Source organism: Engystomops pustulosus, chromosome 4, assembly GCF_040894005.1.
Source record: "Engystomops pustulosus chromosome 4, aEngPut4.maternal, whole genome shotgun sequence".
NCBI classification, from domain to species: domain Eukaryota; kingdom Metazoa; phylum Chordata; class Amphibia; order Anura; family Leptodactylidae; genus Engystomops; species Engystomops pustulosus.
In genome coordinates, this window is record NC_092414.1 from 22,728,748 (window position 1) to 22,752,069 (window position 23,322).

The 23,322-nt window shown below is 46.3% G+C and overlaps 2 protein-coding genes across 2 annotated transcripts in view; both read right to left on the reverse strand.

Annotated features, from left to right (window-relative positions):
* Positions 1-1,596: 1,596 nt before the first annotated feature.
* Positions 1,597-5,169, reverse strand: LSM11 (LSM11, U7 small nuclear RNA associated). The gene is made up of 4 exons (XM_072150590.1): positions 4,715-5,169; positions 3,111-3,250; positions 2,945-3,028; positions 1,597-2,295 (listed from the first exon to the last, which is right to left on the reverse strand). Exons 1-4 carry the CDS (start codon positions 5,118-5,120, stop codon positions 1,978-1,980), a joined length of 948 nt encoding a protein of 315 aa, XP_072006691.1. The 5' UTR covers positions 5,121-5,169; the 3' UTR covers positions 1,597-1,977.
* Positions 5,170-8,707: 3,538 nt separating this feature from the next.
* Positions 8,708-23,322, reverse strand: part of ADAM19 (ADAM metallopeptidase domain 19) — a 42,286-nt gene continuing 27,671 nt past the window's right edge. Inside the window, exons 8-22 of the mRNA XM_072145489.1 lie at positions 23,202-23,273; positions 22,891-23,057; positions 21,593-21,677; positions 21,366-21,505; positions 21,106-21,283; positions 19,991-20,080; positions 19,677-19,872; positions 17,291-17,399; positions 16,774-16,975; positions 16,304-16,381; positions 13,746-13,854; positions 13,496-13,652; positions 12,896-12,956; positions 12,562-12,741; positions 8,708-11,311 (exon numbers count right to left, since the gene is read on the reverse strand). Of these exons, the coding sequence (XP_072001590.1) occupies positions 11,243-11,311; positions 12,562-12,741; positions 12,896-12,956; positions 13,496-13,652; positions 13,746-13,854; positions 16,304-16,381; positions 16,774-16,975; positions 17,291-17,399; positions 19,677-19,872; positions 19,991-20,080; positions 21,106-21,283; positions 21,366-21,505; positions 21,593-21,677; positions 22,891-23,057; positions 23,202-23,273 (1,893 nt within the window). The 3' untranslated portion in view covers positions 8,708-11,242. The remainder of the gene's footprint in view (positions 11,312-12,561; positions 12,742-12,895; positions 12,957-13,495; positions 13,653-13,745; positions 13,855-16,303; positions 16,382-16,773; positions 16,976-17,290; positions 17,400-19,676; positions 19,873-19,990; positions 20,081-21,105; positions 21,284-21,365; positions 21,506-21,592; positions 21,678-22,890; positions 23,058-23,201; positions 23,274-23,322) is intronic.

A 23,322-nucleotide genomic window follows, 5' to 3' on the forward strand; every position in this document is an offset into this window, starting at 1 on the left:
GCACAGGCAGCGGCCGCTGACCACACACAGACCAATGGCTTGCGTCTCCTGGTGGCCTTTTCCTCAGTTCTTCTTCTTCCTTAATTAGGAGACAAGACAAGATGAACGTCCGCTCCCCCGATGCTGCTCCGCAGCCAGAATACTGATCACCCTTTGTCCGCCAGTGACCTAATTAGTTAATAAAGTAATTGAATATTAAAAAGGATGTTGCAAGTGATTAAAATGTAAGGGGGCGCTCCGAACATTATTAAATCCATAAATCATGTATCAGCCTGTTCATTTACATACGCCGGCTGCCATGTAATGTTCCCGCTCCTCTCCAATTAGTCTGGAGCACAATGTGTGGAGAGGGGCTGACGAAAAATACATCGCAAGCGGCGGCCGGAGCGCAGGTACAACATCCGCAGCTCCCAACGCAAGAAATGAGGACGATTTGTAGGATTTTAGTCAAAGCGAAGCTTGAAAATTCACTTACCACAGCTCTACTAGGAGGTCCTAAGGAAAGCTGTAATACTCTGTGTACAGAGCTCCCCCTAGTGGTGGCTTTGTGTAACCAGAGTTTATCACCGAGCTGTGGAGAAGCAAGAAATACCAACAAATAAACGTAATCTGCACCCGAGAGTCCGAAATAGCTTTATTCTCCAAAAATATACATCTTATATATAACAACTGGTCCAGTGCAGTTCACCGTGAACCAAAATGTGGAATATGGAAGAAATATGATCATGTAGTATCACTGCTCCACAGTATAAGTCAGCGCCATAGTGCAAATCAAGCAGATGATCGATGGGTGTGAAGGAGGGTGTATGTTGCAAATTACTGTATACCCATAAGCGACCACTAGGGGGAGCTGTAGCACTAGCAGTATACAGAAGGCTCCCTCTAGTGGTGGCTGCAGGAAGCTAGAATATTGACATTCAGTTCTGTGTTAATGCAGGAGGATTTCCATCAATTCTCATTATTGGTTTATCACTATTCAACACCCATATGGCACCCATCGTTCGTGCACCCCTTAAAGCGAATAAGAGCTTTGCTGCAGTACCCAGACACAGCCACTGTACCGTAGACAGAGACTTCTACTTTCAGATTAGTGAGCGCTAAGCCACCGATAGTGGTGGTGCATGGTACTGCAGCTGTGTCCTCAATGATGCAGGCAGTGCACAATACTATGAAGATAGAGTCGCATTCTCATTGAAAAAGGGTTATAGGTCGTACACATAGCTGACTGGCGGGGGGGGGAACCCAAACTTTCAGCAACCTCAGTCTCAGACCCCCCACGGAGATCCCAATTCATTGGAGATTCCTACTGAAGAGCAAATTCACCATCCAGCTGCTGTTCCTATCGTGTTCTAGTAACGAGGTAGATGAAGGGGCAGACACATTTGGCTACAAGGGATGGATATTTAAGTACTGGATACTCCCAAAAATATAATTTTGAGGAGCACACATGACCAGCACCCCCAGGGTGACTACAGGGGGGTGACAAGGAAGTGAAAAGGTGGGGGGGAGGGTTTGCAGCCACATGGGTAGTGATGAGGGGGATGGAGGAGTGACCACAGGAGGAGTGACGGGGGGGGGGGGGGGGGGCACGAAGGGGTGACAGGTGGCGATGCTGTAACTAATCTTCAGGTGTGAATATACCCAAAGTTGGGTTTAGAACATCATTCTGAATACTTATGGGGGGTCCTGGAAGAGGTTTGCACATCCCCAGCTTCATTGTGTCCTGCTATAAATGTATCTTGCAGAGCAGTGGCGCCCCCTCAGGTTACGTTGCGCTATAAGAAATTGCTCCAATCACTCCATTAAATACACCCGGCAAAATGGCTGCCTTTTCGGTCCACATACCCGAACGTCTCGGATAATCCTGGACCCGATAAACGGTGATGTGACTGCGTCCTCCTCAGGAGCCGTATATTTCCACATCTATAAGATGTGACACTAGTGACCTCACTTCTATGGGATCCCCTGACACCCGGGTCATTCGGGGACGTGCACCAATAAGACGCTTTCTCCTCGGATGAACACCTGCTTCATGTGCCGGGTGAACACCTGCTGATAGTCCACCTTCTCCTTCCGCCGCCTCGTCCGCTGTCGGGTTGTCCTGTCTCCCTTCTGTCTGTGGTCCGGCTCACCGGCGCCCTCTCCTGGCTGCTGAGCGGCTTTCCTGGGATCTCTGCTGCTGGACCTCGTCCTGTCCTTGTCCTGACCCGGATCGGGGGGAGGCAGCGCCAGACTCTGTGATGGTTCTGTAGAGGACTGGGCTCCCGACTCCTGGAGTTTCAGCCGATCAAATAACTGGAAAATACGGAATAAAAACTCAATATAAGATTCTTCTACCCCAATAACCTGTCGGAAATGTCAGATTTAACCCCTTGTAGGTTTACACAATGACATTTTTGGCTACATGTAACTTATCGATTAGATTTTTTTTTTGACTCTTGGCTAGAAATTAGAACAAAAAAAAACAAAAAAAACTGTTATTGTCTTTTCACATATCAAATTCTGCCTTGTTTTCTGTGCTGAAAAAAAACAATTTGTCTTTAGTTTTAGGGGAGATATCATTAATCCGACACATAATAGAATTTTTGGGGAGGTTTTCCAGCTTTGTGATAATAATATCACTTTATACATAAAATGTTTCTTTGTCGCCTTTTCGAGACACAACAAATTTTCATTTTCATGCAAGGACTTGTTTTTTGTGGAGCGAGTTGTACTTTTTATTGGTTCTACTTGATGCTACGTATGACCCACAAACGCATGGGGGAGAGCCATGGGATGAAGTGGGAGATCCTGTCCTCAGCCTGCTATGGCTCATAGATGGAAGACTCCATAGTACGATGGTGATAATAGGATACACTGACATCACTAATGACAAAGTGCCGGCCTATCCCAGTGACACCCCCATATATGAGCCCCCCTGTATATATAGTATAAACCTCATTACCCGGGTCAGCGTCAGCTGCGGCTCATTGTAGAAGGCTTTTCCGAGGACGGGCTTCCGGTACGTCTCATCCACATCCACCATTGCCTAATAAGTAATAGGAAATAAGAAGCAGATAATATAATATTATAGATCCCGGGGGGATTCCCGCCGCTCCCCCTGCACTCACCATGTTCCAGCATTTGTCAAAGGCGACAATGAATCCGGAGCAGACCCCGCGCAGACCCTTGAACGTGCGGATGTGGACGTTGACCTTCAGACGTTCCTGTATACAACGATAGAGACGTCCCACTGGGCTGCCCTCATGTACTGCAGAAGAAGACAGGAGGGATTATAGGCCCGGACCCCAAACCTTCATTCACATTGTGTCTCCTGCCATAGTGTGTAAGGTAGACAGAACCGCCAAGGCGGCGCTACACTAGCACTTTAAAATAAGTAGTAATGTGTATGGCACCTATAGAAGGTATGTATCGTGCAAGATCAGACCATAAAGTCCATCCTGGCATCTGTTACCATTAGAGACGAGTGGACCCAAATTTTAGGTTTGGGTCCAGGTGCGTGACCTGGACAAGGCTGGTAGGCCGGGGCGTCATTATGCCGGGTTGGCTGCGAGTTCAGCAAAATAAGGCCCCTATATACTAGCAATGGCTGACCTTGGCCTAGTGAGGAAAGCCCTGGCCAACCACAGCCACTGCTAGTCTGAAGGAGCAGCTGCACGGCTGCCATTAGGGCAATACGTTTGGGTCATGATGGACGTACCCGAACCTGAAGCCCGGGCCCGCTCATCTCTAGTTACCATGGAGTCACATAGGTCTGTAAAGCAGCTGTATACAGAGAACATGAACACCAGGATCTGACCCTGGCACCTCCAACTCCAAGGATGAGGGGCTGCAGATCTGATTTACGACTGGTTATCATTGGGGGACCCTGTTTTTGGACCCTTTACTGCATGTCTGCAGTAAATCCCTGTTCTCCAATTGGTCATACTTATTTAGATTTTTTTATTTTACCTCCTATCCTCAGGATAGGGGGTCCGACTGCTGGGACTCCCACCGATCATGAGAAAAGATTGCAGTGATCCACAGAACAGGTGACCCCTTCTCTTATTGATGGAGCAGTAGGTTGTATGCTCAACGCATTCAATACTATGGGAGCGTCAGAAATTGCAGTGATTGCGATTGTCCTAGATACCGGAGCGCTGTGCTCAGCAATTTTCAATACTCCCATAGTATTGAATAGAGTGACACGATACACAGTCCACCCATTAGTGAGCACGGGACCATCAATCTCACGACTGGTTTGGATCCAAAACAATCACATTGTTATATCTCTATATAATCAAACTTATATTTAACACCCAATGTTAAAGGTTTTCTCCATTATCCCTATCCACGCCATAGGGGGTGACAGACTGATTCCCATTTGAGGACCCCTAATTCTAAGAATGAATGGACCACATAATCTTCTAGGCTTCCCCTTCAAGCAGCTGGGAATGGGACCCCTGTTCCTGCTAATATTGGGGGTCCCAGCAGCATAGTCGTAGTGGATCTCTCCCTTTTTTAGGTGAAATCCTCTGCACCAGAATCATGAGGACAGTCTGTGGCGGCCCCCCAGGGATAACAGGCGGATGAAGTGGGTGCTGTCTGCACCTCCCCTTAAACTGGGCAGCCTGATACTATCACACAGATAATAATAGCCCTCTGCAGGAGGACCACAAGTCCCAGCACAGCTCCAGGACCTGCAGCGCCCCCGGGTGTAGAGGCAGGGACTCACAGGGCATCCGGGTGAGCACGTTTTTGGGGGCCCTCCTGCCTCTCCTCGGGGGTCTCCTCTCCTCAGTCTCGTCCACCGGCAGCATCATTCTTTTCAGCCTCTCCACCCGCTCCGGGTCTGGCGCCGGCTTGCGCCCCTTCTTCTCCTTCTTTCCGGGGGCTCCCTGTGCCCGGCCCCTGGAGCGCCCCCCGCCCCGCAGGAAGCTCTCATACTCGGCGAGGTTGTTGAAGCAGCGCACGTCCGGGAAGGGCAGCGGAGTGGACGGAGAGTAGAGGGCGAGCAGCGGGTCAAACGCCTCCGAGGTGACATCCAGACTGCACGCCGCCGCCACCTCTTCCTGGGCCATGGCACCACGTGACGAGCCGGCCTCCCCGGCCTGGGAATCCCGCCGCCGCTGCTCTGCCATGTGTGTAGTACCGGAAAAGCACCACGAGATGGCGGCAGCGGCGCACTACTGATCTGTGCGCTCTGCTGCTGTGTGTGTAGTACCGGAATAGCACCACCAGATGGCGGCAGCGGCGCACTACTGATCTGTGCGCTCTGCTGCTGTGTGTGTAGTACCGGAATAGCACCACCAGATGGCGACAGCGGCGCACTACTGATCTGTGCGTTGCTCTGCCATGTGTGTAGCAACCACTAGATGGCGGTAGCGTTCCACTGCTCATCCGTAAGATGCTCCGCCAAGTGTGTGTAGTACCGAAATAACACCGCTAGATGGCGGCAGCACTGTACTTTTGAGCTGTGTCGTTTGTATAGTACTACGATAATACCACTAGATGGCGGCTGTGGACCGATGCGATGTCATGTGTGTAATACTGCTATAACACCGATGGCGGCAGTGCTTCAATATAGACGTGTGTGATGCTCTGCCACATGTAAAGTACTTCAAATAGTCCGCTAGATGGCGGCAACGCCCCACTGCTGATCTGTGCGCTGCTCCGCTATGTTTATAGTACTGCCAGAAGTCCACTAGATGGCAGCAGCACAGCAAACTAATTCGGTGCGCTATTTTGCCGTGTGTGTAGTACTGCAATAACTCCACCAGATGGCGCTCCACTACTGATCAGTGCGATGCTCTGCCCCCATTCACATGTGTGCGTCTTACCAACAATAGTTGATTATTGTTATAGCGATAATAATTAAATACTTAAAGTGACTCATGGCCACCCAAACCACCCACCAAATTTTATACTGAGAAGTTCTATCACCCATGAAATCTCTGTACGTCCATTCCTGCTCTCAATACACATGTATACAAGAGCCATTTCAGGACCTTTGAAGGTCCTCAGGATCGATCGGAGGCCCTTGCCATTGGCTGCCATAGTATTCGAAGCCGGGTGCTTTCCGGCACACGCCACATTTAGGCCGCTCATCTCTCACAGCGGCACCAGCGACCGGAGACACAGGATCAGGAGAGGCGATTTTTTTTTTTGCCTTAATAAAATATGGGGAGGGGAGGGGCCTTACTAAAATATGGAGTAGAGGGAGGGCCTTAATAAAATATGGAGCGGAGGGGGGGCCTTAATAAAATATGGAGCAGAGAGAGGGCCTTAATAAAATATGGAGAGGGAGGGCCTTAATAAAATATGGAGCGGAGGGGGGGCCTTACTAAAATATGGAGTAGAGGGAGGGCCTTACTAAAATATGGAGTAGAGGGAGGGCCTTACTAAAATATGGAGTAGAGGGAGGGCCTTAATAAAATATGGAGAGGGAGGGCCTTAATAAAATATGGAGTAGAGGGAGGGCCTTAATAAAATATGGAGGGGAGGGGGGGCCTTAATAAAATATGGAGCAGAGGGGGGGCCTTAATAAAATAGGGAGGGGAGGGAGGGCCTTAATAAAATATGAAGGGGAGGGAGGGCCTTAATAAAATATGGAGGGGAGGGGGGCCTTAATAAAATATGGAGAGGGAGGGCCTTAATAAAATATGGAGGGGAGGGGGGGCCTTAATAAAATAGGGAGGGGAGGGGGGGCCTTAATAAAATAGGGAGGGGAGGGAGGGCCTTAATAAAATATGGAGGGGAGGGGGGGCCTTAATAAAATATGGAGAGGGAGGGCCTTAATAAAATATGGAGGGGAGGGGGGGCCTTAATAAAATATGGAGAGGGAGGGCCTTAATAAAATATGGAGGGGAGGGGGGGGCCTTAATAAAATATGGAGAGGGAGGGCCTTAATAAAATATGGAGGGGAGGGGGGGCCTTAATAAAATATGGAGAGGGAGGGCCTTAATAAAATATGGAGGGGAGGGGGGGCCTTAATAAAATATGGCGGGGAGGGGGGGCCTTAATAAAATAGGGAGGGGAGGGGGGGCCTTAATAAAATATGGAGAGGGAGGGCCTTAATAAAATATGGAGGGGAGGGGGGGCCTTAATAAAATATGGCGGGGAGGGGGGGCCTTAATAAAATAGGGAGGGGAGGGGGGGCCTTAATAAAATATGGCGGGGAGGGGGGGCCTTAATAAAATATGGCGGGGAGGGGGGGCCTTAATAAAATAGGGAGGGGAGGGGGGGCCTTAATAAAATATGGAGAGGGAGGGCCTTAATAAAATATGGAGGGGAGGGGGGGCCTTAATAAAATATGGCGGGGAGGGGGGGGCCTTAATAAAATAGGGAGGGGAGGGGGGGCCTTAATAAAATATGGCGGGGAGGGGGGGCCTTAATAAAATATGGAGAGGGAGGGCCTTAATAAAATATGGAGGGGAGGGGGGGCCTTAATAAAATAGGGAGGGGAGGGGGGGCCTTAATAAAATAGGGAGGGGAGGGAGGGCCTTAATAAAATATGGAGGGGAGGGGGGGCCTTAATAAAATATGGAGAGGGAGGGCCTTAATAAAATATGGAGGGGAGGGGGGGGCCTTAATAAAATATGGAGAGGGAGGGCCTTAATAAAATATGGAGGGGAGGGGGGGCCTTAATAAAATATGGAGAGGGAGGGCCTTAATAAAATATGGAGGGGAGGGGGGGGCCTTAATAAAATATGGAGAGGGAGGGCCTTAATAAAATATGGAGGGGAGGGGGGGCCTTAATAAAATATGGAGAGGGAGGGCCTTAATAAAATATGGAGGGGAGGGGGGGCCTTAATAAAATATGGCGGGGAGGGGGGGCCTTAATAAAATAGGGAGGGGAGGGGGGGCCTTAATAAAATATGGAGAGGGAGGGCCTTAATAAAATATGGAGGGGAGGGGGGGCCTTAATAAAATATGGCGGGGAGGGGGGGCCTTAATAAAATAGGGAGGGGAGGGGGGCCTTAATAAAATATGGCGGGGAGGGGGGGCCTTAATAAAATATGGCGGGGAGGGGGGGCCTTAATAAAATAGGGAGGGGAGGGGGGGCCTTAATAAAATATGGAGAGGGAGGGCCTTAATAAAATATGGAGGGGAGGGGGGGCCTTAATAAAATATGGCGGGGAGGGGGGGCCTTAATAAAATAGGGAGGGGAGGGGGGGCCTTAATAAAATATGGAGGGGAGGGGGGGGCCTTAATAAATTATGGAGGGGAGGGGGATAAAATATGCATGGGGTGGGAATGGCAGTGTGTATGAGGGGAGTCTTAAAATATGGAGGGGGGGTGGCAGTGTGTATGGGGGCCTTATTAAAATCTGGAGGGGGGCAAGGTGTATGACATTGTTTTATCCAGGTGACATTGGTATTTTTAGGGGCGCAGTGCGGGGGATCTGCTTCCCAGAGCTGAACACATCTGCCAGAAAATTCTGCAACCAGATTTTACAACGATTCTGGATGTGACGGAGAAGACAAGTCACCTGTGAGTACTAGATGCTACTTCTTCCTGTGTCAGATCAGTGTGACTAACCTTCCAGTGTGAGACAGCTCCCAGAGTATGCACTGTTATATCTATAGGGGCAGAGAGCCAGGGGTGACGCCAGAGTAGGGTTATTGTCATCAGTTCTTATAAAGTTCTTATACTCAAACACTATTATCACAGAAAGGACGGTGAACACAACATTGTAAATTCATTAAATATCTTTATTCAATTTCCGATCATTTGTTCATGTGTGAATGGCGTCCTGTAAACTGCAGAGAACATATACAAAATAAATCACTTACAGAAAGGAAAACATAAAAAAAGGTAAAAAAAAAACAATATGACATTAAAAATCGCCTCTCCTCCCAGGGGTCCATACCTGGTGGAGGGTCCTTACACTATGGAACATGTCCTACACATCCATAATGACTTCCTATAAAGATCTTCCTTCTATACAAATGTCACCATCTTTATTAAAAACACAGATAACACAATACATTCAGAAAAGAATGTTTGCAACATAAAACCTTTATGAGACTCCATTATTATACTCATCGTAATACACGAGGCCCATAGGACCTCAATAGTGCAAACCGCATAACTGTAGGTGTGAACAGGTCCTAGACATGAAGGCCGCGCTACCAGCACCGTTTCTGGTTGACATCTGGCGGCTGAGAGACCCAGCTCTGTCACATTTTTAACAATAAAATAAACATCAAATTCCTAAAAAATGAACACAAATATCAATAACACCCGACCTCCAGGGTCTAAACCTTGTGCAAAAAAAAAAAAAATACCCGGTAAAAAAACACAAATATTTTTTCATCTTCAGCTACATAAAATATACTGTATATAGGAGACGTACTGTGTATAGGGGTCCCGCATACACAGAGCGATTGTCTTATCCGTTTACATGCATAGTGATACTACAACTCCCAAGATGACATGCTGGGAGTTGTAGTTTCCAGACAGCTAAATGCAGTTTGACTATGGGGCACATTTACTTACCCGGTCCAGTCGCGATCCAGCGGTGCGTTCTCCGACACTGATTCGGGTTCAGCAGGGATTTACGGTCGTGTGCCCGATGTCCACTAGGTGTCGCTGCTGTGCTGAAGTCCGCCGGAATTCACTTCCTCCGTCTCGGTGTAGGTGAGTGCTATTTTTGCGACACAATTTAAAAAAAAAAAAATGCTGCGGTTTTTCCGAATCCGTCAGGTTTTCTGACAGCCACGCCCCCCGATTTCTGTCGCGTGAAAGCTGCGGCGCCAATGCGCCACAATCTGATCACGTGCGGCAAAATCCCAGGGCAATTTGGCGCAAATGGAAAAAATTCGGGAAACCTGACGAAAATGCGCGATTCGGACCCTTAGTAAATGAGCCCCTTAAAGTCTATTTTCTGTACAAGTCCATTAAAAAAGGGTGAAAGTCATGAAGGAAAACACTGGTTTCTTATTCAACAACAGCGCCACCCTTACCCATAGGTTGTATTGGGTACTACTGGTCTATGACCAGAATTAACATTGGGGGAGGAGTTGAAGAAGTCAATAATCGCTCTGTGTAAATCGGGGCTTGGGATATTACTGTACAATAGTGATTTGTAGCTCCTCAGCTGCCATGGCATGCTGGGAGTTGTAGTTGTTCTAGAAGGCACAGTTCTTTATAGGCTCCCCCATACATGATTGGCGCAGTGTGCATGTGTTTTCGGGTGAGAGAAGGGAATAAATCACTGCTAGACACCACTGGTGGGATAATAAAAGATGGAACATATGAAGAGTCATCATGTCCAATCCTTGTCCCCTGTCATACACAGTTACTTATCCAGTCCTGACAAAATTTGTAGTTTACCTAACTTCTATCCACACTGTGTGACGAGACTGCGTATGTAAGCCGAGCATTTACATATAGAACTATTCTACATAAAAAACTATCAATCCTGAGTTACAGCCTGTATTACAGCCCACAGCTGCATTCACCATTCTGCAGGCTTCAGAGCTGAAATCTCCCATCTTCCCCCAGAATTCAGCATACGACAGACATTACCATTATCCAAGCTCTGACAATCTTGTCAACTGCTTTCTATACCAAGAAGTAAGAGTTCTCATTACGGAGACTGACAATTAAGGCCACCGTGTAGGCGTGTGGAGTCTTATAGCCATGGATGCTACACTAGGGGGATTCTGGGAAAATATGCAAAGTTTTCCAGGACGGGATAAGGAAAATCCATGCCTCTTTTAGTACCTTCTATACCAAAAAGCAGAAGTGTGAATGCAGCTCTGGAGCATCAAACATTATATAAAATGATAATGAATAATACCTATATCATGGTAATAATATATGGACATACCCTTTAAGTCAAAAGTCCCCTTTATAGTATTATTACCCAGTGGGTAGATTATGGATACAGAAATTAGCAGATTTCATTGCCTGAGATTATTTTTTACTAATTCCTGGTCTCTATATTCTACTCTAGACAAAGGTTGCCCTATTTTAACCTTCCATGGTCTATTGTTTCCTGTTATCAGCCATTTCAGTTGGGGAACAGTCAGACTGCGGTGTTCTCCTGTGGGATTACGGATAGGAAGACCAGCCCCCATTACTACTATATCTCACATATTTCCAGTTCCGAGATCCTTGAGGATCATTTATACACATACAGTCTGAGTGATGCTGGCAGCTTGTCCTGTAACGCTGCATTACCATACCCCGCCATCTTGCATCGGAGGGCGCCTCTAATCTGTATACTTTGTCTTGTCTCCTATTCATCTCCTCTTCATTCTTTGGCCGCAAGCCTCGTCCGGCTTGGGGGGACCGGTGGAGTCTTTCTAGGGGGCTGTAAAGCCTAAAAATGAGAACAACATTCAGATAAGTCACTTGTGATTTTGATGTTTGCTGATACATTACAATGATCTCTACACTTCTATAAGATCAATTCTGTTTAGTTTAAATGGAAATCTCCCTTCTACACAGATACAGAGCACCAAATCTTCTGCTTACTTTCAAACGGATGGTAAAATTATGTCTAAATGCAGCCACCACCAGGGGGAGCTTGCAGCATCACATATAGATTAGTGAAGTTTTTAGTCACCATTGAGCTCAATATTAGGGAGTTCTTCCAGAAATGACATTCCTCCACTGTACTAACACTGTCTAACCACATGAGCTCCCAGCATTCACCCGAGCAAAAGTTCCATATGCCACAAGTGTGCTACCCATAATACACACTAAAGTTGACTTAGAGGGATGTTTCACTATCTGTCCACATTTTTCAGTGATTCACTAAGGTAGTGCGCCCGATGTCCACCAGGTGTCGCTGCTGGGCTGAAGTCCGTCGGAGTTCACTGGAGTTCACGATCCGTTGCTGGGTGCAGGTAAGCGCATGTCAAGCGACACTTTTTAAAAAAAAAATACGGCGGGTTTTCAAAATCCGTTGTTTTTTCTGACGGCCACGCCCCTCGATTTCAGTCGTGTGCATGCCGGCACCGATACGCCACAATCCGATCGCGTGCACCAGATACCCGGGGCAATTCGGGGAAAATCTGCGAAAAACTGTAATATTCGGGCCCTTAGTAACTTACCCATCCGACAGAGTTCACCGAAAGTGCTTGTCGGATCAATTTGCTGTGATTCACTAAGATCGTTCACCGCTCAGGTCCGCCGGAGTTCACCTTCCTGTTCCCGGTGCATGTAAGTGCATTGTTTTGCGACACAATTTGAAAGTTAAATCCCGTGCCCAGTCCGAATCAGTCCGATCGTCCAACGGCACAACCCCCAATTTGTGAAGCATGGAAGCCAGCGCCGCTGCACCAACAAATGATTGCGTGTGACACAATCCCAGCTAAATACCTGTCCAAGCCATGCAATCCCCAAAAAATGTGCAAAGTCTGACGAAAGTGTGATCCGCGACCCTTAGTAAATGAGCCCCATTGTCTTCCTATAGGTTGTGTCTGGTATTAAAACTCAGTTACACTGACGTAAAAACTGCAAAACCACATACAACCAGTAGACAAGTCTGATCTGGACAACCCCTTTAAATGTTATATAAATCTGCAGTAAACTGATGTTTGATCTATATTACACTAGAATTTTTACCTTAGCGGGCGGCTGAGTAGGAGGTGGTGGTGGTGGTCTGGTTGGTGGGGGGATTCTCATATGATGAGTATTCTTTATAGTTGGACCCTCTGGCTGCTTATGGACTGGATGGTGACCCGGCTGATGCCTTTGTACTTCTGTTCTGTTACCGGTCTGGAAATTGACTGGACTTTTCGGGAACTGCAAAAATACATTATTTTTTATAGCTGATTAGAACATATTCACACTATGGAAGCTCATTCATATTACCATGATACGTGGCATAATATAAACACAATCTTAATGTAGAGATCGTCTCTTTCAGACCAAACATCTTTAGAACCCAGGAACTTACCATTTGGATGTGAGGTTTCGGTCTTGATGTTGAATCAAGTCTTGGTTTCTCCCCACTTTCACTAATAAAATATAAAGATAAAATGAAATATGTAATAATAAATGAAAAATAAAACATAGTCATAGATGTGAGTTTATGTTATGGATTAGGGTTAATGCAGGATAGCCCTAAAGTGGCCTTTTTAATGCTCACAGTGCCATACATTGCATAGTGGTTGTGCTTGGTATTGCAGCTCATCCTCATTCATCCTCATGAAGTGGACTGAGCTGAAACCTTTCCATGTGACCTGGGAGGTGGAAGTAGGGCGCTATAGATTAAGACGAGTAATTGGTGGAGGATGCAGTTGTTGAAGCCCCATTGATCAGATATTGATGACTTATCCTGGGGAAAAGGCATCAACATTTTGGGCATATTCTGATCAGTCTTCTAAACTCCACCATCCACTGTTGATTTCAGTTTCACAAGGAACCCCCTCAGCCCATTATCCTGGAGCTGCTGACAGTCATGATCCAGGACTGACACTTCTATGGCATTCAGCAGGAAAGACTAGTTCGGGATCATCCTATATATGTAGGGATCATCCTGTAATACCATGCCTACCTCTTATGCACTGGTCCCGCTACATGAACGCTGTCCGCAGAACACTGAAGAAGTTTCTTTAAGCACCCGTGTTTGTGGAGGTATACGGACAGCATCACTATAATCCCAGCGAGTAACGACAGAGCAAGGAAGATCCAGAAGACCACAGACTGGGATTCTAGAAAAAAATGTAGTAAAATCAGATGCAGTTATCAGGATACCAGTTAATCCCAATGTAATCAGAAGAAAATTGAAGGCTTGGAGAACTTACCATCTGCAGGCACTGGTCCACTGTCTATGCTGCCGCCATTACCCGTCAGGTTACAATATGGAGGCTTCCATCCAGGGAGACAATGGCAGTTCTGGTTATTATTGCAGATCTGTAGATTATATAGATATAACATACCGTAAATACTCGAGTATAAGCCGACCCAAGTTTAAGCAGAGTACCTAATTTTACCACAAAAAACTGGGAAACCGTATTGACTCGACTATAAGCCTAGGGTGGGAAATGCAGCCACTACTCTCTAATAAAATGTCCAGTAGTTTCCCCCTCATCAATAACAATGTCCACCGCAGAGTGCCCCCCTTAGTCTAATGTCCACCGCAGAGTGCCCCCCTTAGTCTAATGTCCACAGCAGAGTGCCCCCCTTAGTCTAATGTCCACAGCAGAGTGCCCCCCTTAGTCTAATGTCCACAGCAGAGTGCCCCCCTTAGTCTAATGTCCACAGCAGAGTGCCCCCCTTAGTCTAATGTCCACAGCAGAGTGCCCCCCTTAGTCTAATGTCCACAGCAGAGTGCCCCCCTTAGTCTAATGTCCACAGCAGAGTGCCCCCCTTAGTCTAATGTCCACAGCAGAGTGCCCCCCTTAGTCTAATGTCCACAGCAGAGTGCCCCCCTTAGTCTAATGTCCACAGCAGAGTGCCCCCCTTAGTCTAATGTCCACCGCAGAGTGCCCCCCTTAGTCTAATGTCCACAGCAGAGTGCCCCCCTTAGTCTAATGTCCACAGCAGAGTGCCCCCTTAGTTTAATTTCCACAACAGAGTGCCCCCCTTAGTCTTATGTCCACAGCAGAGTGCTCCCCTTAGTCTAATGTCCACAGCAGAGTGCTCCCCTTAGTCTAATGTCCACCGCAGAGTGCCCCCCGTAGTCTAATGTACACAGCAGAGTGCCCCTCTTAGTCCAATGTCCACAGCAGAGTGCTCCCCTTAGTCTAATGTCCACCGCAGAGTGCCCCCCGTAGTCTAATGTACACAGCAGAGTGCCCCCCTTAGTCTAATGTCCACAGCAGAGTGCCCCCTTAGTTTAATTTCCACAACAGAGTGCCCCCCTTAGTCTAATGTCCACAGCAGAGTGCCCCCCTTAGTCTAATGTCCACAGCAGAGTGCCCCCCTTAGTCTAATGTCCACAGCAGAGTGCTCCCCTTAGTCTTATGTGCACAGCAGAGTGCTCCTCCTAGTTTAATGTCCACAGCAGAGTGCTCCACTTAGTCTAATCTCCACAGCAGAATGCCCCCCTTAGTCTAATGTCCACAGCAGAGTGCCCCCCTTAGTCTAATGTCCACAACAGAGTGCCCCATAAAAAAGATTAAGTTATTACTCGCTCTCCGGCACAGTCCCTGGGCGTCCCCGGCACTATCCCCCATGACCGGCGCGGTAAGGAACCAGAGGACGTGCGTGGAAAATAGGATATCGGGGGACGAAGGGTGAGTACTTACTTTCTTTTTTTATATACTCGAGTATAAGCCGAGTGAGGCTTTTTCCACACAGAAATTGTGTTGAAAAGCTTGGCTTATATTTGAGAATATATACGGTAAGTATCAAATATCTAACTCATATTTTAAACGTCTACAACTTCTTTTATTTAAACTATTTTTCAGTTCATTGGGGCACACTGTGCAGTTTGCCTGTGTAGTGTGCAGGGGGCGCCAGATTCAGGATTTGTGGCGCCCGCTCTTCTTGAATCTAGCGCTCCCTGGACTGCCCCGAAAGAGTGCACCACTTTTTCTTGGTGCACCTTTAATATAGGGCGACACCTATGTCCGACTGAGCACAAGAACGCCCTTAATTTGTGTTGCATGAAGACATATGTGGCACAGACATCTCTTAAATACATGCGCAAGCAGTTTGCACCAAAAAGAACAAGCAAAGTCCAACAGAAAACTAGCGCAAGCACTTTGGTTACATGGGCCCCATTGTGCTTTTTGCTTCCTTTTTAATTCATGGGAACACACCTTTAAAGGGAACTGGTCAGGTGGATTTGTGGACAGGTGGTTTGGTGTCCCAAATCGCCCTGTATGTTTTTTAACCATTCGGGGACAAAAAAAACCAACTTTAAACTCATCTCATCCCTCTTTCCCTCCGCGCCAATGTGTTCAGCAAATGAAGCTGGCGTACACCTCGGCTTCACTGCGCAAGAGCTGTAGGTACTGCACATGCGCAATGAAGCTGAGGCATTATTCCGTCTTCACTTGCCGCATGTCGAGATGAGGCGCCAGCACAGGATCTACTGAAGTGAGTCCCATGTACCTCATCGGATTTGCATCTATTTTTTCACTTCACTTTATTTTTTTCACTTTTTTCCATGTACAGACTTAAAAAAGGTTGATTTGGGACCCTAAACCACAGCTCCATAAGCACCTGTAATAGGTTGTCTTTAAAACTTTCCATATTAAAGGGACTGTCTAGGGATACAAAAGCATAGCTACATCTCAAAAAAACTAAAATACAAACTGTAAACTGGCATGGCAGTGTTTTTGAAAGAAGGCAGCCATGTTTTTCCAATTCTGGAAAGAGATTTTAGAATATGAAAGAGATCAGAGCCTCTCACCCCGTTTCCATTGCACTTCTTAGCACACTCATCCACTTGCAAGAATGAAATATTTTTGCACTGTCCCTCAAAGCAAATCTGCAGAAAAAATACAATATTTTAATATTGTATTAATTCGATTCATTATAACAAAATGTCCATTCATTAATTAAGGTACGGAGCTTAGTAATAGAAAAGCACAAATGTAAATTCACAGTTAAAAGTGTTACCTGGATACAACTGTAGCAAACCCTCCGCTGTGAGAAGTAGTAAATAAGTTTTCATATCCATAAATCAATGATCAGTGATGATCAATGCAAGTTCCACGAGGCAAAAACCAACCCCCCATTTACATATTCCAGCAATGATGTGAGACAGAAGTCACAAAACCACTGCCCTCCTAAAATGGATATGGCTTTATATCTATAGAGGTTGGGCGTTCTCACTATGTTTAGAGACATTCAGAACATGTAAAGTAGAGTAATACCCACCTGGTTCACCCCACATTTAGTCCCGGAAAGGACGAGGCCTGGATCCATCATATCTTCTTCTTCGGTTATCCGGTAAACATGTGTCCCCCTGCAGAGAATGCGCCTCCCCTGCACGGTAATGGTGGTGTCTATCGCTACCGCACTATGTTCTATGGGCTTATAGGCAGAGCTTAGGCACTGGATCTTCCCACACTTGGCATTTCTGGAAAGAAAACACATACATTTATCTGATTATAGATATATATCGGCCATCATAGTAAGAGTTTAGTGTTGGGACAACTTTGTTTTCTGCGGCCAATCCCTTATAGGTTTTAGGAGACTGCCGGGGATAGTCTGCTGCTATATTCAGATAGGGGAATAGGACCCTCAGCCTGCCACAGCATTAGTGGATGGAGTGGAGCTTAAAATCACCAGACTACCCCCTGATACATTCAGGCGGATGCAATGTGTAGTCATTGATCGCTATTCATACAGATCATACTATCCATGTCACGTCCATTACTACTTTCCCACTCACTTGGTGTCACATTTCCTGTATTCGCCATTCATGTCTCGCCCGCAGTTTCCATACTGATCTCCGGCTGAATTGATTCTTTCAAAGCAAATATCTGGTGCAATGCTCGCTCCTGTAATAAGAACACATTGTACGTGATGGGAACTGGCAGACGCTTGTACATACAGTATCAATGTGTGATTGAAGTCTATCCACATGGTGATCCAAGAGGCCCATAATGCCCCCTGATGAATGGAGCCACTGCTGTAGTATGTGCCATTCCTTCTCGATGGGATCTGTGCCCCATGCTTCACCTATCAATCCATCCTTTAGGGGAAAAAGAGACCCTGGTTATCATTGTCGTTGGGGGTCCTGGCATGCAGACACCTACTGATCAGCATGTTATCTCCTATAGTATGGGTTAACTTGGGACAACCCAATTCATACAGTTTTTATGGTGACGATAAGCAGAAAGTCACATATTGCTTTAACTATTTAAAATTTGCAGAGGATGAGCCCCTTCCCTCCACTAGGCCATGGCATCTAAGGAGTGAAACAGGCAGGAACGGACATAAGTCAGATCCCAACCATTGCCCTGCTTTCATGTCCATAGCATCTAGTGGATGTACTATTACTTCTTTTTGAAGTTTCAACCCCACAATTGGGAACAGTGCACCCATCTATAGGTAAAGCTTATGTACAAGTCCAGGCCACATCAAGTTCTGGATTAGTTGTTCTGCCTTAATATTTTCTTGGCTGGGTCCACAACATTTGGAGCAAACATAATAGTCATTACTTACAGTGCTGGTTGGATCTCTCAGCACTCTTGGGTTTCTGCTTTGGTCCTCCCTGTTGAGCTTTGTTTACAAATTTGCAAAACATGACCAATGCAGTCAGTCATTGGCCTCAGAAGTGCACTTTTGAGACCAGTGGATTGGCTTTGGTCATCGTTCATTGGCGATGTCATTTCTATACTGCAGCCCAGTAAGCAAAAACCAGAACAATTTTGATTTCTTTTCATGACATGTGAGACTTTTACTTGATAGCATAGTTTTATTTATTACATATTTTTGTCTTCAAAAACTAACCCAATATATGACTGCAAATGTGAAAAAATAGGATTTATCAGATTAAGGCTACATTCACACTGACGTATGGAGGACGTATATACGGCCGACGTACATACGGCCGACATACGTCCTCCATACACGTCAATGGGCGCACGGCGCCCTACGGGAGCGGTACGGTGCAGCACACGTGCGGCACCGTACCGCTCCGTACCCGGAAAAAGATAGGACCTGTCCTATCTTTCTCCGTAGTACGGCGCCGTGCGCCATTAATTCCTATGGAGAGGGGCGGGGGTGAGCAGCGCTCACCTCCTCCTCCTCTCCCCGTACACTGCCGTTGCCCGCTACGGTACGGTACGGGCGGGCAACGGCAGTGTGAATATAGCCTAAAGGGATATTAACACCAAACAAGTTAGGCCCTTTCCACAGGACAGTGCTGATCAGTGGGGGTCTCAGTGATGAGATCACAAGAAGGGGGATCCGAGGTACCTCTGTTGGGCCCCTGGTCGCTCCCCGAGATGAATGGAGCCGACGGCCGCACATGTCTGTTTTGCTCCATTCATCTTTATGGAGTTGACGGAGATTGCCTAAATTGTTTGGTGGGTAGTAAAACTGGACAAACTTTTACCAAAATATGTTATAAATACGTACACTATCATTCCATCACCCTTTCCTAAAGTTCAGCTACAAATCCAGAGGGTGCAAGTACTTGTACGATTCTGCAAACTGCAAGCTGTGGTGATTAAACCTTGTTTTCTCCAAACAGAGACAGTGCCCTCTCGTCTTTTGATTTGATTTAATCTGAAACAACTTACCACCATATTTTTTGTATGGACCATTCATATATTTATATACATTAATCATGTCCCCTCGTAGTCATCTCTTTTCCGGACTAAATAAGTCTACTTGTTTTAATCTTTTCTCATAACAAGACCCTCCATACCCCTTATCATTTTTGTGGCTCTACGTTGAACCCTCTCCATCTCTAGGGCCTCCTCTTTATGGACCGGTGCCCAGAGCTGGACAGCATATTCCAGGTGAGGCCGAACCAGTGCCTTGTACAGTGGTTATATTACATCCCTATCCCGAGAGTCCTGACCGCTTTTGATACATGACAAGATCCTACTAGCTTTAGAGGCAGCTGATTGACATGGATCATGCACGTGTTAATGAGAACTTGCATGTACACAGACATAATCCGAATAAAAGTAAATCCATAACAAGATCCACCATCTACACATAGATTGTAGGTACAGGCTCTGTATACATAAGTGAAAGCAGATGGATCTCCGTGTTTCTACAAGTGTATACTGTATATAAATCTTTTCCACGGCCAGACTCACCATTTCCCCAGAGCTGCCGACACTGTTGTTGATGGGTAAGACATCTCCCGTTGTAACAAAAGGCTTCTCCATTTTGGCAAGACGTCCCGTCCAGCTGGAAGGAGTTAGGAGGACACACAGGAGACTCCCCAGTGCAGAACTCAGGAAGGTCACAGGCTCTGGATGTCTTCCGACATGGGAAGCCAGGTGGCCGCAGCTAATGAGGAATTTTACAAAGAGGGATTATTCTAGAACACCATCAATATATCGCTTTGTTAGCTTTGTCAGATGTGCATGTGGTTCTCCTAATACTTCTAATAGGAGAGATGTCTTACTCTGCATTGATGGCAGCAGGTCCCGTGGGCACATTCAGCCCCTGGCAGCAGCGTGCACGTGGTGGCATTACAGCATGGATTATCACATTGCTACAAAAAGATGGAGTTCACAATTAGGAACAGAGCTGCACTCAATAGGTGATAGCGGAACAGCGCACACAGGTAATGGCTATGAATAGCTGAGTAATAGCACCTATAAGACGTGGCAGGAAAGCGAGTGGTAGAACTTCTGTGGTTGGACCAAGTCAGAAGCAATCTCATCTCTCATAGGAAATTTACTAAAAAAGTAGGAGATAACACTGATTTTAAAGGGGTTTTCCCATGAAGAAAAGTTAGGCCCTATCCACAGACGTGCTGAGACCCCACAGATCACAAAAAAGAGGAGTCCGATGTAGTCCCACGTTCGTCCGTCGGACCCCTTAGTCACAGGCGGCTGCGCATGACCGTTCTGCTCCATTAATCTCTATGGATCTGACGGAGATTGCCTCTCAGACGGAACACTCAGCACTGAGACCCCCACTGATCAGCAAGTTAGGTCCTATCCCATTGATAGGGCCTAACTTTTCTTTGCGGGAAACCACTGGGGAACGGGGAACCACTGTTGTCATATTAAAGATAAGAATCCCACCTTTTCAGTTTCAGGTTTGTGGTTCTATGAGCTACAGAACTAGAGATACAGACAGTCAAAGAAATAGACAGGAACTGGATTGTTATTCACAGCTCACATTCCCTCCTATATCTCCAGTTCTGTATCTCACAGTACCACACTCCTGATGCAACCGCGTTTCAAAACTTCAATATGACTCCAAAAACCCTGGTACCAAGTACTACAGAATCTAATATAGGAGCATTTGAGGTGAAGCTCAGCCTCCAGCCTCTAAAAGTGACTCACCTCAGAAAAAAAGTGACTCTCCTCAGCTCATTTGCATATGACTGTGGAGGTGTTTTTTAAGGTAGACAGGTGAGATTTCACATAAGGGAGTGAATTCTAGAAAGGACATTTCATACGCTACATAAGGGGGCTAATGGTTTAGTGGTGTAAAAGATTGTGACAGGTTCCCTTTAATCACAACTAGTCATAAGTGTGTGCAGATACCACAAGTGTCTCCTCTAACCTCAGGGTCCCCACAATCACACTGCTCTCCCTCCTCTAAGAAGCCATTTCCACAACGTGCTCCTCCATAAAGGGTCTTGGTGTCGGGGGTATTGCTGAGGCACATTCCTCCTCCTGAGCGTAAGAAGCGGTCAAGTTCCCGTCTATTGCAGGCATTAAAAACTTTGGGGAAGGGGTGTCTGAAGGAAACAGAGAAAATAATGTTATCTCATGGGTCACCGGACACACACTTACGTTTTAGGCTTTCCCCCGTTTACTCACCCGGTAGCAGCAGCCATGATGCAGCCGCCATCTTCTGGTTTGGCAGTGCAACAACCGGCAGCATCATGGGTCATTCCGAAATTATGTCCCATTTCATGCGCCATAGTGGCGGCAACTCCAATTGCATTGTCTGAATGATCCTGCCATAATAAAAATGGAAAGATATAGTAAATGTGTAAAAAGCACATGGTGCCCGTACAATACAAAGATAACAAGACGATTCTCACCATATTCACACCTCCAGACTGATAGGAAGAGCACATTGCCTGGAGTGGAGCCAGTCCAATCGTCGTACCGTGGAAAGTGCGCCCCCTATAGGAAGCACAGGGGAGTGTTATGGAGTAGGCACACTATAGCATTAAAGGGGTAATCCCTTTTCAACAAGTAGCTGATACAGTATTGTTATTTTAATGAAAAGTTATACATTTTTTCAATATACTTTCTGTATCAATTCCTAACCTTTTTTTTTCTAGATCTCTGCTTGCTGTCATTCTATAAAAAGCTTCACTGTTAATTTCCAGTGGATAGACTCTGAATAGAAATCTGAACATGGTCACACAGGTGCACAGCTTGTTATAACCCTCAGCTCTGATTACTCTCTATGACAGTAACGAGCCGTGCGCCTGTGTGACATCAAATGATCATGGATATAACGAGCTGTGCACCTGTGTGACATGACCATGGATATAACGGGCTGTGCACCTGTGTGACATCACATGACCAGGGATATAACGAGCCGTGCACCTGTGTGACATCACATGACCAGGGATATAACTAGCTGTGCACCTGTGTGACATCACATGACCAGGGATATAACGAGCCGTGCACCTGTGTGACATCACATGACCAGGGATATAACAAGCCGTGCACCTGTGTGACATCACATGACCAGGGATATAACAAGCCGTGCACCTGTGTGACAACACATGACCAGGGATTTAATGAGCTGTGCACCTGTGTGACCATGGTCAGATTTCTGTCCACTGGAAGTAAACAATGACGCTTTCTATAGAATGACAGCAAGCAGAGATCTAGCAAACCGCGAGGAATTAATACAGAAACTATATTTGAAAATTGTATTATTTTTCATCATACAAACAATAAAATTTATTTGCTGAACCCCTTTAACTATAACGATCAATTTTAGTTTAGAAATGTAAAGGTTCTGACCACCGTCCTGGTCTTACTGCTGCACACAAGTATTTTTTGCTATGCTGCACCCTCCTGTTTCATGACGCCCCCATCATACGTGCCCCACTGCTGGAATTCTCCACATTGTAGTGTCCCGTCCTGGAGGGGGTTACGCTACTTAGTTAGGGATGCCGAAATTATCATGTAACAGAGGCAAAGGTTGTCAATTTCCTCGCTTCAAGCTGAATACCATAAGAGTGCAGCAGGACTGTCTTTCTTATTCGTGTCATTGATCGTGTACTAGGGATATGACACCAACATATTCCAAAGCGAAGTATGCAGAATGCTTTGGGTACCTGATGACCAGGGAGACATAGACCGGTCATGTCCTTACGTTATGAGCTGTGCATTGTCATGCGGTGTCTGTGATAGGAGCTTTCTTCTCCAAGACAGGAAGGCACGTAAGGTGACGTATGGATTTTCGGACACATTGCACTTATCTCCCGTCGTCCAGACCTCTAATCCAACCAGTGCTATGCGGATCTTCAGGGCCCTGTAAAACTAAATTAAGATTCAATCAGGATATGTTATGAGAGATGAAATATATGATTTACATAATGATATAAGTCATCGTGGAAGCTGTAAAAGTAATAATAATTAAAAAATTAGAATATTTGTGTGTATGACTAAGTATTATAATAGTACCTTATCTATATAATTGGTTACTTCCAGCATCTTGCGCTGAGTCCTCTCCAAGTTCATGTCGTGTTTCTGGAACTGAATGTGGAAAGCGCAAATCAATGTAAATCAGATATAGAAACCTCCA